Below are 18,466 nucleotides of genomic sequence, written 5' to 3'. Positions count from 1 at the left end.
TGCAATCTTCTGCATGTAAGCAGATACTCTACCACTGAGCTATGGCCCCATCCCCTAAGGGGAATATCTCACAGCGGACAGTGAGCCCATGTAAGTCAAACCAAATCCAAAGTCAAACCAAGACAAACCCTACTTAGCAAAGGGGACAATTCATGCTCACTACCTCAAGACCGTCTATCCACCCACAGAAACTTTTTGTTTCTGCCCGGGCTTTAGAATTGGGGTTTAAATCAGCTCTTCATTTATACCACTATCCTGAATTTGCTGGTGCTCAGACATGTTCACAAACTGAAGGAATTATAATCAAGGCGACCAAAGTTGCTGAAATAGAATTAGGAGATGCCTTATCAGTCCAGTAAATAGACCTATAGTCTATCTACCAGATGTGCACAACTCAAATACTCTGGTGAGCCAAAATTGACCGTGACTTGGCTTGTGGGGGCCGAGGTCAATTTTTAGGGTGCTGATTATTAAAGTAACATTTTATATCAGTTAATTGATTAATTAAAATTAGAGTGAAATTAATTAAAATGAATTTAATTAGAATTTAACTTTTGAAGTTCTGGGAGGCCAAGATTAATGAAAATTAAATCGAATTGAATTACAATTAATTCTAATATAACACATATACAATACAATCTGTACAAATACATAACGATAAACTGCATTGCTCTTCTCTTCCACCTTTGCCAAATCATCTCACTTAACATGTGATGTTAAGTGGGATGCTAAGGGGAAAAAGAAGTTTTTCTCTTAATTTTTGATTTAAAAAATTACACTTTGATTCTTCGCCACACACTTTTTGATCCTTCACAACAAACCCTACCAATGTGGAAGATGAGAGAGAAAGGGGATGGGGGAGGCAGGGGTGTGGGGGGAGAAGATGGGATGGGGCAGGCTTGATGAGAAGGAGACAGGGAGAGAAATAGAGGGGAAAGTGGGATGGGGCAGGCTAGAGAAGAGGGATGGAGGGAGAGAGGTCCATTGGCAACATTTCCCGAACTTTAAATGGCTTGCATGTGGAAGGAGTGCTGGCAAGAGAGAGAGAAAAGAAAAGAAAGAAGGTGGAGAAGGTGCAAGCTTTACAAGAGAGAGAGAGAGAAAGAGGAAAAGAAAAACGGGGAAGAGGATGAAGCAGGCTTGGAGAGACAAAAGAGAGAGGGAACGTGGGCTCAAGGGGGAGAGAGGTGTCAGTAGGGGTGACCTGTGCAGGGGGTTCTGCCCTTTTCTTTACAAACTCCACATCTTTGTTGACTGGCGCTGACGTCCATTGGCCTATTCTGGGATTCCGTCCTGCTTCTGAGGACAGGGAGAGTCTAGTTGGGGTGAGGGAAGAAATCGGGGTGTGTGTGTGTGTGTGTGTGTGTGTGTGTGTGTGTGTGTGTGTGTGTGATCCTTCACTTCAGGGCTCACTTCCCCCACCCGCTTGCCTCTCCGGCAGCTAGCACTACCTTTATCTCCCGAGCCCTCCACGGGGCTCGCTTTCCCACTTGCAGGCTGGCTTCTCTCTAGTTATTTCCGAGCACCTCGGCTGCTGCAGGGGCAGGAGCTTCCTGCAGATGAGGGCGCATTCAGAGCATGCATGTGTCCTTGTTTCCAGGAAGCTCCTGCCCCAGCAGCAGCCAAGGTGCTCAGAGATAACTAGAGAGAAGTTAGCCTGCAAGTGGGAAAGCGAGCCCCAAAGCGGGCTCGGGACATAAAGGTAGCCGTAGCTGCCGGAGAGGCAAGTGGGCAGGGGGGAGTGAGTGGCGGGCCAGGAAAAAAGGCCCCGCAGGCCAGATGTAGCCCGCGGGCCATATGCAGGCCTGATTTCTAGCCCAATACACTGGCCGGTCCGAGTAAGACTCTATAAGTGGAGATTCCAGAGATTCAACCTGGGGCCTTCTCCATGTAAAACATGTTTGCGAAGCACCAGAACACGAGGGCTCTTGAGTTCCAGTATAAATATCTTTATCCTGATGAACCAACAAGGCAGCAGGGAGTGAGAGGAAAACCTCGTGCTGGGCATCCAGGGCAGGGACAGAACGCAGGATAACAACTCTAAAGCAATCATTTTGTTACCTCCTGTTTTATGTAAGCAGCTCATTTTGCACGGAAAGACTGCACTTCATTGCATTTCGTTTCAGCTGCCAATTGGGTAAGGCAAATATCCCTTGGCCAAACATTTGGTGAATGAGATTAATCAAAATGTCATTGCCCAGTTGTGATTTTTTAGGTCAGTCTGCCTTTCAGATTCTACTACATTCGTGGAGGAATCACCTGTTTGCAATGCAGTATTTCAGTGCAATTTCAGCAGTATTTCAGTGCAGTTCCGCATAGATCAAAGGAACCTGGAAGCAGTTGCTGTGTTTGAAGATTAGGCCTTGCTCAGTGGCGTAATGCAGTTAATTATTTAGTTCCATAACTCTGTGGGTAATGTGATCTAAAGCCTTAATTTGAAGATTATTTTATATTTCTCCTTTTCTTCTTCCTTTCCTCCCCACTACCTTCCCCTACTAATATTCAGCAAGTGGATACAACTTTAGAAAGAGAGACATTTTATTATGGTTAATTCATGGAGCATGGTTAAATAGAGAGAAGCAATACTGACAGATTCTTGCCCCAGTTTCTTCTTTTAAATTGAATGGGATATACACATACACCCCCGCAAATCATTTTTTGAAATGTCAGGTTTTTAAAATCAAGTGTGGAAAATGAAAAATAAATGCACAGGAGAAGAGAGCCGTGGATGCAGAGCCTGAAGATGTACAGACATTTCCAGGCCATTCCGTTCTCCTAGCGTTGACAAGAGAGCTCTGCTCATGACACTGATGGCTGCAGTTCAGCAACCAGACCTCGAGAGAAGCTCCCCCATTTCTTCAATGAGCCAGTTGTTGTTGTAGGTGATTGGGCTGAATTTCAGGTCACTTGATCGCTAGGAAGGATGGCAGCCGTGTGTGTTGAGGTTCATCCTGGGTGATGGCCAGACGAAACACAGTGGACGCAACCAATGAATTTGAGAGCTCAGGTGGGTGGGGTCAGTTTGCATGTGATCCCTCCCCCCCCTCCCCTTCACCACCATATCTGTTAACGGTGTTGCTGGGAAACAATGCTGCTCACATCTGAATGCAAAACCAGCCCTGGACATCATCATCGGAGGCAGCTGCCCTGTCCCTCTGCTAATGATGCTCTGAAAGGGTTTTCGCCTAGAAGCAATTAAAGCAATCAGCACAGTGCTTGTGAAGGCTCCTTGTCTTCACTTGGTCACAGCAGGTGGTGCTGAATGAGAAAGAAGAGGGCTTATGTTTGAGGGAGGATGGGAGAGGTAGACGTCTGAACATTTGCCACAACCTTTTCAAATGGAGTACTTTTTGTTCCACATTAACTTCAGTGGTTTGTGTCTTCAGCCGTGTTGATGCAACTGCTGTTCTTCTTTGCTCTGGTGCTGAAAAGACAAGTGGCTGTATTGTTTTGGGAGCACCTACGCATTGCTTTGCCATATGAGGCCAAAAATCTATCTATTCCAGAGGTCTGCATAGGGCTGCCAAATGAAAAAAGAGGACAGGCCTCCTTTATCTTTCAGAGATGCAGAGAAGAGGGCATGTCAGCAAGTGCAGCTTGTCGTGCAGGGGGTAGAAAAGCTGCACCTGCTAAAATTCTCTCTTCTGTGCATCTATTAAAGGTACAGGAGCCCTGTTATCTTTTCCATATGTTAGCCCTACCTGCCTCCAGCTGAACCAACCAGATGCTCAATGAATCTCACTAGCAGGGCATAATGGGAATAGTCATTCCCTGATGTGAGTCCTCTGATAATCTGAGGTATATTGCTTCTAAACATGGAGGTTTTATTCTTACCTATTGTGTTTAATAGATTTATACCAAAATCTGCTGTACTAAGACTGTAATAAAGATTTGATTTGATATGATATGATGTATACCTAAAGTAACCAGCTACAAAGGAGGACAGGGCTCCTTTAATGTTTTCGTAGTGCACTTAGGTAGAAGCTTTCCTAGACAGCCGGCTTTACCACAGGTTTACTGCAAGTTCAAATTTGCCCCCCAAAAAACAAAGCAAAAAAGTGGATTTTTTTTAACCTGAGACATAAATCGGGCTAGGTTCTAACACGCAATGAAAAACTCGAATCATGTGTGAAGTGCTACCTAATATCTCGCACGGACTTCGGCACGAATCTGGGGTGTGAATGCACACCCTCCATTCTAGTGGAGAAGCAAGCTAAAAGTCCCATCTGGGAATGCTCCTGGTGTTGTTTTCTCCATACTTCCACATGACAAGCTTCATATGAAGAGAGAAAAAATTCCTTCCTCCATGCAGTTGTTAAAGATACAGTAGCCCTGCATCCAATCTTGATAGATTATACCAAGGCCCTGTAAATTGGGCTGGAATTTTAAAAAGCTTTTTGCGCTAATGACCATCATCATGAATTTGATGTTGAGCTGGAGTCTGTCCTGAACCAACTCCCAATCAACCTCATGGGGTTCTGGTGTGGGTAGAGTTGCCAGATTGTTTTGACCAGCTCTGCTCCAGCAGCCTGTACTCAGAATTTTAACAGGATGCTAAATTTTCCCCACCACTTGTCTCCAGGAGCATTTCCAGACAGGAGTTTTGGAGGGTGTGTGCATTTGCACATCAACTGGGTTCACACCGGAGTCTCTGTGAGATGTTGGGGAGCACTACACATATGATTTAGGTTTTTCATTGCATGCTAGAGTCTAGTCCGGGTAAAAAAATTCAACTTTTTCCATCAGTTTTTTTGGGCAAACTCAAACTTGCAGTAAAGTGTGCTGTCTGGGAAAGTTCCAGGTTTGCCTGCTAAATCAGTGTGTGGCAGGCTGCTGTTAAAGGCACAAGAGCAGGGAGGCCTGTACAAAACGTGTTGTTATTGTTGTTGTTGTTGTTGAGTCGGGCAGTATGGAGGATGCTGCCTTTGGGAAAAGACATTCTGCTCAGCTGGTTACATCCTAGAAAAGAGTACCATTCTCCTCCACAATCATTTGCAGTGTACTTTCTCTTTTAAGTATTCCAAGAGAAAACCTACTGCTGGATCTTATAACAATTTTGTATTGAATTATTGGTAGCAATAGTTAACTGATATTTTGAGGAAGAGAGCTAGTCTTGTGGAAGTAAGCATGATGTCCCCTTTGCTAAGCAGGGTCTGCCCTGGTTTGCCTCTGGATGGGTGAGTACATGTGAACATTGCCTTCTATAAGAGATTCCCCTTTGGGGTTAAGGCTGTAACACAGTGGTAGAACATCTGCTTGCAAGCAGAAGGTCCCAAGTTCAACCCCTGCCTTCTCCAGGTGGTGCTGGGAGAGAGTCCTGCCTGAAACCTTGGAGAGCCTCTGCCAGTCAATGCTGACAATACTGAGCTAGATAGACCACTGGTCTGACTTGGTATAAGGCAGCTTCCTATGTGCTCTCCAAATACTTGGAAAAGACCAGTTCTCAAGCAGAATGTTACTATTACCACTGCCACTGTGACAGAAGAGGTTGTGTCAAATGCCCTTTCCAAAGGAAGCATTTAAAAGCAACCTTTAGATTGATCACTGCTTGCTTATCAGAAAGCAAGCAGTAAACTTCCAGACAAGCGCTTCCTATAATGTAGGGCTGGCAGTGAGTGCCTCTGAGTTCATTCAACAGCTGGTGGAGATGTACTTTGCTGCCTTATCCACCTGGAAGAGAGTGCCCAGCTCCAATGACATCTCCTGGGCCCTTCCCAGACGGCAATTATACTTTGCTTCACCTAAGGAAGTGTGGGTGTGCGTTCATACATGATGCCCGCCCCACCCTGGGATTTACGTCAAAGTCCGTATGAGACATCAAGCTGCCCTCCATACCCAATTTGGATTCCCCCCCACCCCTGCTTATTGGACTATAGGCTGCATTATCTCAGTGTAAAAAGTTCCACTTTTCATGGCTCCTTTTAGGGATACTTCAGTATATCCTAATGTTTCTTCTGAGGTTGGAGGGGCCATACTGATAGAGTGCCTTTTCTTAAAGCCTCACTTTTCCTTTTTTATTTTTAAAATTTATTTACTTGTCGATTGTCTACAATATTGACTGCTTGATGAGAAATCCAGACAAATCTATCCAAACCCAAAACCCCGCAGAAGAGTGCAGTGGCGTAGGGAGGGCATAGGCGCTGGCCTGTGTTCGGATTGTCCCCCAACCTGGTGGTGCCCCCCGTGGCACCCCTCCCCCTGTGGGGCCCCTTCTTTTTCTGCCACGCAGGGGGAATCCCCTTTTCTGCCTGCTGCGCGATGGCAGCAGTCACACCCGCCAGCTCCCTGAGGGAGCAGGGAGCTGTCCACCATGACCCCAAAACCTCTCTCCTGGTCAGTCACTGGCAGCTCAGACCCCATCAACATATCTGTGAAGTTGAGGGGTGGTTTTTTTTTGCCCCCATATGCATCACTTTATACTTGCTTACATTGAACCTCATTTGCCATTTTGTTGCCCACTCCCCTAGTTTGGAGAGATCCTTTTGGAGCTCCTGCCACTCATCCACCACTGCTTCTGCTGTGCATGGGGTGGAATGAGAAGGGGTGCCCCGCCCTGCCCCGCGCACAGTGGAAATAGAAGGCATGCATGTGTACGTATGTACTGCGATGAAGCAGTTTATGCAAGCACACCCCAGAGTCAGCAAGGGAAGGGTATTGCAATGGGGGCCTAGATGGGCTCCCCCGACACAAGTGTAAGACTATATCAGAGTGGAACCTACATGTTTTGAAGAGGTGGCGGCTGAGCAGCGACAGCTGAGCACCTACCCCAGGCTGCTCCCTCAGGGAGGCTGCTGCTGTCGCCGCCCCCATCACGAGCAGCAGGGAGAAAAGGAATGCTGGGGGCTGCCTCAGGGTACTAGATTACAGCTCCGTCCTTGGAAGGATGCCACCTGCTGGCAGTAGTCAGAATTTTTACCGCAGACTTTAGGGCGGGAGAAAAAATGTCAGTGTGGTTGGTCTGGCAGGTAGTCGATCTTGTGGAAGTCTCCGCAAAAATAAGTTCTTCCCCCCCCCCAAGATATTTGCTATTGAAAATTTCCAAAGACGCACCCCACACATCTGCAGGTAGGAAAGAGGAGGAGGAGCAGCATCCCACTTCCTCTAGAAATCCATTGTCATAAGGGGCTAGAGAGAGACCGGGGAGCAAGGTACAAACGGTGCATGGAATAAAATTGCAAGGAACGGAGAGGAACCCAATTCCTCTCTGAAACAAGACAGGTTTCTCTGAATTATCTTGACTGTGCTTATATGTGGCTAATATATGCCCTCATAACTTTATTCCACTTAATCCCGTGGTAAAGCCCGCCATCTTGTTTTTAAATTCTGCTGTAAACCACCTTGGGATTGTTTTAATGAAAGGCAGTATTTAAATTTTACAATAAAATAAAATAAATCTGAGAAAGGCCCTAGAGACGCAGGTGGCAGTTGGCCCTATGAAGCCTTTTAGACTTGTGTGCATTAAATACATACACAAGGTGAACCTTGCAGGGATCCCTTGGCAAAGTTCACAGGTTTGTTTGTCTCTACAACAGAAAGGAGTCAAATATTCAAAGGTGCTGTGGGAAATATGATCCTGTTGTTCAAGCATTTACTGCTCTTTTTTTTTGTATTGTACCCTTTCAAAACATGCCCACTGCAGCTCCCTTGTGTTTGGTCTTTTCTGGAAAATTTACTTTTTTATTTTTTTCTTAAGAAGAAAGCAAGCTTGAGTTCTCTAGAATCCGCAGTTTGCCGTTGCTCAATTGAAAGGCATTCATAGGATCCCCACTTCTGCTAAGGCAGGAAACAAGTAGGGACCATGGCTCTAAGTTCTAGTTGGCTAAGTGTTTCAAACCTACTTTGGGCACTTATGGAAACCTGCATAGTTTTCAGTGACAACACCAACAACGAGGAGCATACAAGTGCTTGATCTGCAATCCCAGCCAGAGATCCTCATTGTCCAAGGCAGCATCTTGAGGCAGAGGTGGCAGCTGAAGGGAAACTGTACCACTTGAATCTGATGTATAGTTATGAATGGTTCTATACCTGCTGAACTGTCATGAACGTCAGAACAGCCCTGCTGGATCAGGCCCAAGGCCCATCTAGTCCAGCATCCTGTGTCACACAATGGCCCACCAGATGCCACTGGAAACCTACAGGCAGGAGTTGAGGGCTTGACCTCTCTCCTGCTGTTACTCCCCTGCAACTGGTACTCAGAGGCATCCTGCCTTTGAGGCTGGAGGTGGCCTTTAGCCCTCCGACTAGTAGCCGTTGATAGACCTCTCCCCCTTGAAGTTATCTAGACCCTCTTACCACATCTTGTGGCAGAGAATTCCATTCATGGCTTCCCCTCAACACTAGTGGTGTGCACGGAACCGGTCCGGGGCCATAGAAAAGGCCTCCGGACTGGTCTGGAATTCCGGCGGTTCGGCAGGGCGGGGGAGTGTGTCTTTACGGGTGGTGGTGGTAGTACTCCCCCCCCCCGCCGTTCTCCCCCTCCAGCGCTGGTGTTTCTAAAAACGTTCCTGGGGCGGCAGAGTTCCTCCCTGCCGCCCCTGCCCCCGTCGTTGTCTGAAAAGAGTAAAACTAGAAAGAGCTGGTGGCGCACATGCGCCCTTTGCTGTGCGTGTGCTCGTCTCCGCCACTGGTACGTGTGTGCCACATACGTCACGTGGTGCGTGCGCCACATACGTCATGTGGCGCATGCATGCCAGCGGCGGAGACGAGTGCGTGCACCACGAAGGGCGCATGTGCGCCACCAGCTCTTTCTAGTTTTACTCTTTTCAGACAACAACAGGGGCAGGGGGGCGGTAGGGAGGAACTCTGCCACCCCAGGAACGTTTTTAGAAACACCAGCGCCGGAGGGGGAAGAGCGTCGGGGGGGGTGTTAAGTACTACCACCACCACCCCTTAAAGACACACTACCCCCAGTGCCGGACCACGCTTCTGTGGTTCTGTGCACATCCCTACTCAACACTCTGGGAATTGAAGCTTTCATATGGGTGCTAAGAATTCTGTTGGATCTCCCCCCCCCACCCCCACACCAATATTTCCTGGTGTTCCCAAGGGCAGGGGTTCCCAATCTTGGATGCCCAGATGTTGTTAGACTGCAATTCCCGTAATCCACATCCGCACCATTGATGGGTTATATGGTCTAATAGCATCTGGGGGCCCAAGCTCAGGAACCCCTGCCCTAGCAGAAGGAATTGTTTATACCAGTATTTTTGCAGTGTAAACCTGTATTGAGAAGGGGGAAGGGACATTAATTTGTTAAGACAAAAAGTGGGCCCCAGTTGCAAGCTGAGCTTCAGGGAGGGTCCCCGATGTGGAAGGTCTGAAGGCTGCTGATCTAAGAAAGCCGGATTTATTCAGAACACAGTTTGGACGCTGCTGTGTGCTAGTACTGTGTAATCCCAACCATGTTCTCTCTAACAGGGATTCCCAGATGATGTTCACTGTAACTCCCAGCATCCCCAGTTGCAATGCCTTTGGCTGGGAATTATGGCAATGGTAGTCAACAATGTCTACAAATCCCTGTTAGAGGGCACACTGGTCTCAAAATTTTTTATGGATCTTTAATAATAACTGCTACTGTGCAAATAAATAAATACATAAACACACACACACACACACACACACAACTTTTCAACAAAAGTTGTCTAAGTGGTTTGCACTGAAAAGTTAAAAAAACAAGATTGTTCCCTGTTACAAAAGGTCTCGCAATCTTTTTTTAAAAAGATAAGAAAACAAAAGAAATCAAAAATAAGGTGGACACCAGCAACAGCCACTGGAGAGATGCTGTGCTCAGTATGATGCTCAATGTGATGCTCCAGTTGTTCTCCCTTCTGCTAAATAGAAGAGAACCACTACTTTAAAAGGTGCTTCTTTGCTCAGTTACCAGGGGATGTACTAACCTAGTTACACTTTAAGCGTGTTCCTGAATGAGAAAAAGATAGCCACGCTTTATCTTTGAAACTATAGTTGGCTTCCCTCAGTGCCATTTCAGCCGTGTTTTATTCTTGTTATCTAGACAGTGTTTTGTATGGTGGAACCTAGCCTTTGAATATCCTGAAAGGCCGGGAAGGCAACCTGTGATTAAATAATTAAAGGGAGAGGCCCACTCCACTGCTGGAGAAGAGTATTGATTACACCTCGTGTAACTCAGCCCACCTTGAGATGCTGGATATGTCCTGGCCATGAAAGAGTTGCCTTGAAGTTAGTCCTAACAAAGGTGCCGCCATACTATGGTTAATAGGGAATGGATTTGCCACTGCTTCTGCCTCTGCCAATGTGACTGTATCCTCCTGTGCAGAATGTCTTGTAGGTGATGAAAATTTTCACTTCTCTTTTCTCTGACTTGAGTGTCTCTTTCCATTTCAGACTATATTGGTGAAGGGGGAAATGGGAGGCAACGGTAATTCCCCTGCCCCCAGCTCGATCTTGCACAGTAGCAGGTTCTGAAATGAAAATTTCCTTTGAAGTCCCTGTGGGAGATATGTTGACTGCTGTAGCACTGTAGCTGGCTCTCCATTTCTTGTTTTACAGTGGATGGTGATTAAACTGCTGAAGTATTTATATGAAATAATATTGGGGAAAATATAGGAGGAGGGATCCAGCAATTGTCAGGGATTCTGATAAGAGCATTTCAGTAACTGGATTAAATGATTAACTGTGAAACAACGTAAACCTCTAATGGCTTATATTTACTTTGTACCTGCTGCTTTATTGATTGGCTATTAACTGTGCTTGAGAACTTAATAATGCTTTTCAAATGCATCTCAAGACACTTTGTTTTAAACACACACACTTTTTGATATGCAGAATTGAGGGGCAAATGAGATTTTATTTTAAAACTCTGACAGGGTTGTGTGTGTGTGTGTGTGTGTATACCATGAAAAGCCTACTTTAGAAGGCTACACCTTAGAGTTGAGGAGCCATGGTGTGTATATGTTTGGTCCTTTCTGCACTAGGCGTTTTTCTGCTTAAGCAAAATTCCCAGTGCTGCTTTCCCAGATGCATGTTTGTAAATGCACATCTGGAAGCCAATGAGGGAAAGCAGCTTGGGATGATTTTGAGTGGGAAAATGCCCAGTGCAGAAAGAGCTAAAGAATACAAACGGCTGCTCAAAATTACAGTCTCTTAAATCTGCTTTTTATTTGAAAAACAAAACCCTGGGGAATGGTTTGCCCCTCACCCATATTTTTTTTTAAGTGTATAGAAGGCAAAATCCAGTATTTTAACAGCACATGAAGTGACAGCTCTCACTGACCCAGTGGTAGTGGCGTGCTTCTTTCCATCATTTGGCTCTCTCTGTGAGGAAGGAAGAGAATTTCCTCCTATACTTTAAAGAGCAAAGGTGATGGCTGCAAATGGGATCCTGAAGGGAGCAGAATTAGGTTGCTATTATATCACTAAGAAATTCAGGCTGGGAGGCTGGGGACGGGCTAGAGCAGCAGCCGAACTGTGGCCAGGGACGTTGGTTGGTCCCCAAGACCCTAATGAAATACATCATGTTGAAGAACTGGAGAATTCTTTGAACTTTTCACTTTGCTCGGGAAGCAGCCCATGCTTTGAGTGTCTATTTTTAAAACCTAAACTGAAAAGCACCCTTCTGCATTACAATTGAATGTAGGGGAAATTTGCACTGTTTGCTATCAAGTGTGACTATAGCTTTTTAGGGTTAAAGGCACAGCTAAAAAATGAAGCTGTATTTTTAACTCAGAAGTGCCTTCTTCCTGCACGATGGCCACTGGGTAAGTACATTTGGTGGTCCCACAAGTACAAGCTTATTCTGGATTCCTTGTCCTTCGTGGACCATGTTTTCCTGACAAGCAGCCACCATGCAAGAGCAGACCTGAAAGGCTTATGACTTTAAAGCAAAACCATCACCTGCCCACCCAACCCCCAGCTGTCTTGCTTTCCGTTCTCTAGTTTAGAACGATTATAAAGTCCTCAGTGCAACAAGATCTAGAACCCTGAGCAACAGCAAGGCCATGGTGGCTGGGGATGATGGGAGTTGGGGTCCAGCAACATCTAGGGACCCAAAGTTGGGAGTCCCAATCTAAGTTGTCAGCTGTACCTATGGTTAAAAAGAATGTTCCAAGTGAGAGAAGCTGGCAAGTCTCTATTATTACTTTACTGTTATATTGCTTACTGTTAGTGCTTGATGATATTGCTTTTCTGTGTAGCAGGCAGCACAACTCACTTGCTTGTAAACCAATTTACTTTCCTCCTAGGAACTTAGGAAGCTGCCTTATATCAAGTCAGGCCATTGGTCCATTTCGCTCAGTATTGTCTACACTGACTGGAGGCAGCTCTCCTGGGTTCCAGGCAGGAGTCTTTCCTGACCCTAGCTGGAGATACCAAGAAGTGAACTTGGGGCATACTGCATGCAAAGCAGATGCTCTTCCTTTGAGCTCTGGCCCCATCGCCACCATCCTATAAAGGGGATCACTATAGTGGTGCATTCTTGATCCTTTTGCTCTTTGATTGTGGCCCACTGTAGTGTGGATGATGTATAATAATCTGTTGGGAGTTCAGGATTCTGCCTCTAGGTTCTTGGAGTTGGCCTAGATTAGCAGACTTTAGGCTTGCAGGTTCTACTTTGATTTTTATTAGAACCCTGAGATCAACCCATCAGAGACAGGAACATAATAGTAGGGGGAGGGGACACAGAGCACGATGCAAAATGGGGACAGAACTAATTATCTGTTGCACCCCATGAACCATAAACTGCATCTGATTTGTATATACCCCTGCTAACTGAGCAAAGAGAAACCTTTTAAAGTGGTGGTTCTCTTATATTTAGCAGGAGGAGAGCAACTGGCCCTATCCAACCCCAGCACAGCATCCCTCCTGTGGCTGTTGCTGGTACCTGCCTTATGTTTCTTTTTAGACTGCGAGCCCTTTGGGGACAGGGGTCCATTTAATTAATTAATTAATTAATTAATTAATTTTCTATGTAAACCGCTTTGAGAACTTGGGTTGAAGAGTGGTATATCAATATTCATAGTAGTTAGTGGTACTGTATATGCTTAACATATACCATAACGTAACTTGTATGCCATATAGTCAGCGTGGTGTAGTGGCTAGAGTGCTGGACTAGGACTGGGGAGACCTGAGTTCAAATCCCCATTCAGCCATGAAACTAGCTGGGTGACTCTGGGCCAGTCACTTCTCTCTCAGCCTAACCTACTTCACAGGGTTGTTGTGAGAAGAAACCTAAGTATGTAGTACACTGCTCTGGGCTCCTTGGAGGAAAAGCGGTGTATAAAATGTAAAAATAAATTTTAAAAAATTTAAAATATATATACATAAAAATTAAATACATATATACATTTAAAAATTAAAAATATATATACATAACATATATGTGTTAGATAAGGGGTTCTAACCCAGAACTCTAGCCCTGGTCAAAGGCAGGCAGTTTATGTTTTGCAGATGAGGAACACAGAGCTGCCACTGGATAGAGCTTTTTTGTTTGCACTTGCTATTTTACTTCTACTGTTAAATTTGGGGGAGCTGAAAACCCTTGCTGATCTACTGCCGATCACCCAAAGATCTATCAGTAGATCTCAATCTATCTTCTGCCTGCCCCGCTCTAGAATATATCTGTCTACATCTCTTCTAGGGTGCTGTCAGATTCCCACCCACCCCGCTAGCAGAGGGCAGGGCGGCGGTGGGGAGACGACAACTCACGGATATTTCTCAGAGGCAGGTGTAAACCTCACAGGATAGAATTACACCCTTCTGTTCAGAAAGCAGTCCTCTGATAATCTGATATTCTCTTAGGTCTTGTTCATATCAGGTAGAGAGCTGTCTGGGCTGTTCTGTACCTCACATGGACTCCTTTAAATGATGAAAGAGCTCCAAAGGTGTGCAGATGTTTAATCCAAAAGGCTTCAAGAAGCCTTTTGCGCGTGCGCACGTCACGTCTCTGCAACGCGCGTGTGCACGTGACACGGAGACGTGACGTGCGCACGCGCAAAAGGCTTTTTGAAGGCTTTTGCCGACGACTGGGGGAAGGGGCGGCAGGGAGGTATCCTGCCGCCCCAAAAACTTTACCAAACGAACGCGCTGGTGGGGGAAACATGGTGGGGGGGTAAGTACACCCTCCTCCACCCTTAAAAAGCCCCACACACCAGTGCCGGACCGCAGCTCCGCAGTTCTGTGCACATCCCTATAGCCCTCCCCTTAGCCCGGGTTTGCGGAGCGAGCACTCCGCAAACCCAGGCTATCTGATCGTGAGTAGACCCCCGGAAGGGAGGCGAAAAGCCATCTCCTCCGGCTCCGGGGGTCTCCCCAGTATGCCCTGCGCGCTCGCACAGGGCATACTGGAGCTTCCGGTGGTGCGCGGCCCCCGAGCTCCCCAGCCCCCGCCGGCTCTGGCAAGGAGCCAGCAATTGTGTGGGTGGGCGATCCGGCTGCCCAGGGCTCCCTCCCTGCTCACGGTTCTTACCTGGGTCTCACTGATCGTGAGACCCGGCTCAAGTTGTCATCGCAGTTTACATAGAAAAACAAATAAATGAAGTTGCTTCCCTGTCCCCAAGGGGCTCACAATTAGAAAGACTCACAAAGTAGACCCCAGCATCAACCACTAATGCTGTGCTGGGGTTGGATAGAGACAGTTGCTCTAAATAAGACTTTAAAAGGTGCCTCTTTGCTCAGTTAGCAGGGATAGCTTCTAACCTTTGGTTATGAGGATGGCCTTCTGGATTTAATTTGGGAATAATAATATTTGTATTGTATCTCGGCTCCAAAAGTTTCACTTGGTTTTCAAGTGTCTAAAGATATGTACTTGGTTTTGAAATTGCTGATGCAGGCTCTTTTCTCCTGTTACTGGCACCAGAGTGGTTTAAACTGGTCTCTGTGTGGACAAAGAGGATCAGATGTTAGGTTTGATTATATTCCACTTATTCTAGGCCATCACACCTCCCCCGAACTAAATTGCTGACGCACATTTTAAAACCTCCAAACTTGACTAAACAAAACAGCAGTGGGTTTCCTGTCCTTGACATTTGGACCTGACATCCAGTTGCCAACAGTCTTAAGTGATAAAATGTAGGATTGGGTTTCCCATGTCTTTTAGTTGTCTCCACAGTCCTTCCTATAAGTTTAGGTCCACATTTTCAGCTTTCAGAAATGTAGACCTTCAGTATGCTTATCATATGATCACACCACTAATGATGTTGCTTTCTGGTGCTGATGATAATGCCATTTAAACCAAATTGTTCTGAAATGCTGTTATAACTCAAGTGTTTTACAGGTTGGAATCTTGTCCAGAAAGGAATTAGCCTGAGGAGATAATTATTGGATTGTATTTATGTATATAATATCCTCACCTGGAACTCCCTCAGTCTCCTGTATAGAGTGCACTTCATTGGAAATTATTTCAAAGTATTGTGGTATCTTTTAGGATTCTGTCAGTCCAGTACTCTTTTTCACAGTCATGTTCTTCTGAAGTGATGGAGGGAATTATCCCCCCTCCCCTGGTAGCTCTTCTTGATCCACATGGTTTCCCCCAAAGCATTGGTTATCTCTGGGTAGCACAGTAGATATGCTAGACAAGATTGTAGATGTGCAAGACAAGATTACTGTGTCACGAAGGTTTCAAACAGATGATGTGTGCGGGAAAGTGCAACTGGGCTCTGCCACAGATCCTATATAAACTGTTTGGCTGTTATGCTTGTCCTCTTTAAGCAAAGCAGTAGGGGAAGATCGTACAATAATGTCAGTGACCTGTGAAGACCAGCGTGTTTTGATGGACGTAATGAATGTTGAGCAGCCCTCAATGTGAGGAAGGGGGTTGCCGAACATCTCGATGATCTTTGGCAGTTTTCCAGCAACAGGTGGTGGGCTGATTAGCCTGTATTTCACTAGAGCATAACTGATCAGCTGCTAAATTACATATGTCTGGCGCAGGGTCCACAAGCACACAAGTGATTGACAAGACAGACCAGTTTGACACCCTCATAAATCAGGGGAATGCCGTTTCCAAGTTCAGCTCGCTTAATACTAGTTTGAGAAGTAAGGAGCCCAGGCCAGGTGACTCCTCTCCACTGTATCCTCATAGCAACCCAGACGTGTATTTTAGGCTGAGATACTGGGTCCCTTGTGGGCTTCATGGCTGAGTGGGGATTTGAGCCCAGGTCTCTCAGGTCAAAGTCAGACACTTTTATTTGCTGTGCTGCATTGGCGCTCTCTCTCTCTCTCTCTCTCTCTCTCTCTCTCTCTCTCTCTCTCTCTCTCCAAAAGATTCTTCTGCAAGCATAGCATGTGTGCAGTGTGCATTTCACTGGGCCTGATTCTGTTCTCCCAGTGTTTGTAAAGTGTGATTGCCTCTTCAGGAACTATGCATGTGTAAAACCCCGTAGCAACACAAACCCTGGGTTTTTCTAATGGGGCGTTGTGTTCATACATTAGTTCTCATCTAAAGCAAATAAAACTCACCAGTGGTACTATTCTCTAAGGCTGTTCACACCACCGAAAACTGGATAGGACAAGTTTCCTGTCCATGTTTGAGTACTGTGTGCACTCCCAGTTTTTGGTTATATGGGAGCAAACGACTAGGTAGGAGAAGGGAGAAGTGATTGTGTGGGGCAGAGGAGCTGGGTAGGGCTGTGGTCTCCTACTTAGCTTGCATGCCCTGCATTTGACCTAGGTAGGAGGAAAAGCTGTCCTCTTCTTCCACCCAGTCGCTTCTCTGTTCTTGTCTTCCACCCAAGAAAAGCTGTTCCTGTCTTCCACCCAATCACTTCTCCCTCCTCCTACCTAGTTGCTGGCTCCCACACAACCAAAAATTGGGAGCACACTTGTCCTACCCAGGTTTCGGTGGTGTGAACAGCATCGCTGTATGCCTATTTTAACATATTTCAAAGCTTGTTAAAAGAGAGACAATATTTGATGTGTGTGGCGATCCTACCTTTTGTGTTAAAATGTTTGGGACCTGGAGGAAAAAACACAGGGAGGGGGGAAAGTAGCAGATTAAATAGCCCCGCTATGCTTCCTATCACAGCTAGGCTGATCCATCATGTATTACGAGCTGGATTAAGAAGGGCAGGTGTAAGTTGGACATAATGTATTGTTTTCAATGCTCTGCTTATTTGAACATGGCTACACATTTGAATGTACATCCAACATACCCCTGATTCCTGATCCGACAAGTACTATATGTTCAGGAAGTTGCTTCTATGCCTGAATCTACTTTCTCGGATCAAGCCACCTGGCTCTAGGGACATGTGCTTTCAACCCAAAAAGCCCAAAGGTGGATTTCAAAAGGTACTGAAGAAAACGGTGTGTTTTACTTGCATAAATGCTTCATCTTCTTATGGCGCCTAACACATATTGAATATAACATCCTATTCATCCGATGCGACTATAATTTCACAGAATATATTTAAGACAATGTATCATTGGCTTCATAGAATCCTAGTATGTTAAAAGTTATGATGCAATGGTTAGCTTATATCCCTTGAATTCTGACACAGAAGGTTTTAGAACATAGGAGTGAAAAGAAATGAGAGTTCTTCAAATAAATAAAACAATTTTCTTTCACACCTCATAAGGTTCACCCCCCTTTTTTGTCTGCAGGAGCAAAGCTATAGGGATGTGCACAAAACTGGAAAACCTAGTTCGGTTTGGGTCGAACCGCAGTTCAACTGAACTGGGTCCAGTTTGGTTTTGTGCACACTAGAGCTGGGCCTAGCCTGGCCGAGTCCATACCAGTTCAGGCTCGGGGGTGGCGGGGGGAGGATGGATTTTTATTTTTTTTAATGGAGGGCTTACTGCCATTGCAGGGCCTTGCGGGTGCTGCCGCGGGGGTGTGTGTGTGTGTGTACTGTGGTTCCCCTGCTGGCCTCACCCTGGTCTCAAATGGCCCATTTCAAAATGGCCCCATCTCAGGCATCACTCATCTGAGGACATGCATACTCAAACCAGTTCATCTCCCCTGCAGCTCTTTGAACTGTGAGGGGACATTTGCCTTTCCAATTTAAAGGGTCCTATGAGAGGAAAGTTAACAGGGCACACACCTGAGTCCTATTAGGGGCTGGTGCCAGCACATTGCTCTTTAGTGTTCACATTTATTTTATTCATATATGTGTGATATTTACATCCTGCCTTCCTTCCAGGATGGAACTTATAGCAGCATATATAGGGTTCCTAGGCAGTCACCATCTGGACCTAGACCTACTTGACTTCATCCATTGTATCATGTACCCTCAGACTGTGTAAATAGTTATCAGACTAACAGTAGTGGCTAATACGTCACACAATCTCATACCAGCATTTCTGATTGGCCCATGTGGCTGTGGCCGTCTAAGAAAGTGCTGGCCATCTTGCGCAAGAGCACAAGTGCGCAAATATGTAAAGTTGCACCCAAATACAAATATGTAAAGTTGCACACCCACAAACAATGGAAGTTGTGTCCCCAAAGTGTGGGTACACAGCTCTGAGTATTTGTGTACTTGTGCTCTTGAGCAAGACTGCC

General features: G+C 45.9%; 1 protein-coding gene across 15 annotated transcripts in view; it reads left to right on the top strand.

Annotated features, from left to right (window-relative positions):
* EVL (Enah/Vasp-like) overlaps positions 1–18,466 on the top strand; it is a 254,336-nt gene that overhangs the window by 180,497 nt on the left and 55,373 nt on the right. For 2 of the 15 annotated variants that reach the window (XM_053258148.1, XM_053258131.1), the window contains exon 1: positions 11,959–12,095. The exons of the other annotated variants lie outside the window; for them this stretch is intronic. In XM_053258148.1, the coding sequence (XP_053114123.1) occupies positions 12,074–12,095 (22 nt within the window). In that variant the 5' untranslated portion in view covers positions 11,959–12,073. Of the gene's footprint in view, positions 1–11,958; positions 12,096–18,466 lie in introns of those variants that run through there. 15 annotated transcript variants of the gene reach the window in all.

This window comes from Hemicordylus capensis, chromosome 1, assembly GCF_027244095.1.
Source record: "Hemicordylus capensis ecotype Gifberg chromosome 1, rHemCap1.1.pri, whole genome shotgun sequence".
Classification (NCBI taxonomy): Eukaryota; Metazoa; Chordata; class Lepidosauria; order Squamata; family Cordylidae; genus Hemicordylus; species Hemicordylus capensis.
The sequence above is the reverse complement of the archived record's forward strand: the minus strand, read 5'-3'. Positions and strand labels throughout refer to the sequence as shown.